Source organism: Ogataea philodendri (assembly GCF_020536065.1).
Source record: "Ogataea philodendri strain CBS6075 chromosome Unknown scaffold114, whole genome shotgun sequence".
NCBI classification, from domain to species: Eukaryota; Fungi; Ascomycota; class Pichiomycetes; order Pichiales; family Pichiaceae; genus Ogataea; species Ogataea philodendri.
In genome coordinates, this window is record NW_025764197.1 from 1 (window position 1) to 414 (window position 414).

General features: G+C 38.6%; 1 protein-coding gene across 1 annotated transcript; it reads left to right on the plus strand.

Annotated features, from left to right (window-relative positions):
* OGAPHI_006565 (uncharacterized protein) lies at positions 1–414 on the plus strand (the record flags this gene model as incomplete). Its single annotated transcript, XM_046207864.1, has 1 exon — positions 1–414. A coding segment is annotated over one exon (414 nt), but the record flags the coding sequence as incomplete, so codon positions are not given.

A 414-nucleotide genomic window follows, 5' to 3' on the forward strand; every position in this document is an offset into this window, starting at 1 on the left:
CAAACAAAAGATGTGGAAGATATTTACAAGAAGGGCATTTTCAATCATCACTTGAAGAACTTCATCCACCACTACAAGGACTTCTTATCAAGATATTTGAAATTAAGGCAGGCCATCGAGACGAAAGACAAGTCATTCCAGCAAAATTTCCTGTTGGCCTCGATTCTAATACCTATGGCTGATTTGAAGATAATTGCTTTGCCCAAGAAGAAGCTTAACAATACTCTACCTGTTTCCGAAAGTATCGTCAGAGAAGGCCTGAAATTCAATAAGGCCTCTTCTATAGTTGTAGCCAGATGTGTTGAGAACATTGCAGCCTACAACAGCATGGTTGAAAAATATCTACAATCTGGTGATTTGAAAAGGTCAGAAGTGGGTACATTTTTAAGAGAGCTAAGAGGAGATTGGGAGATT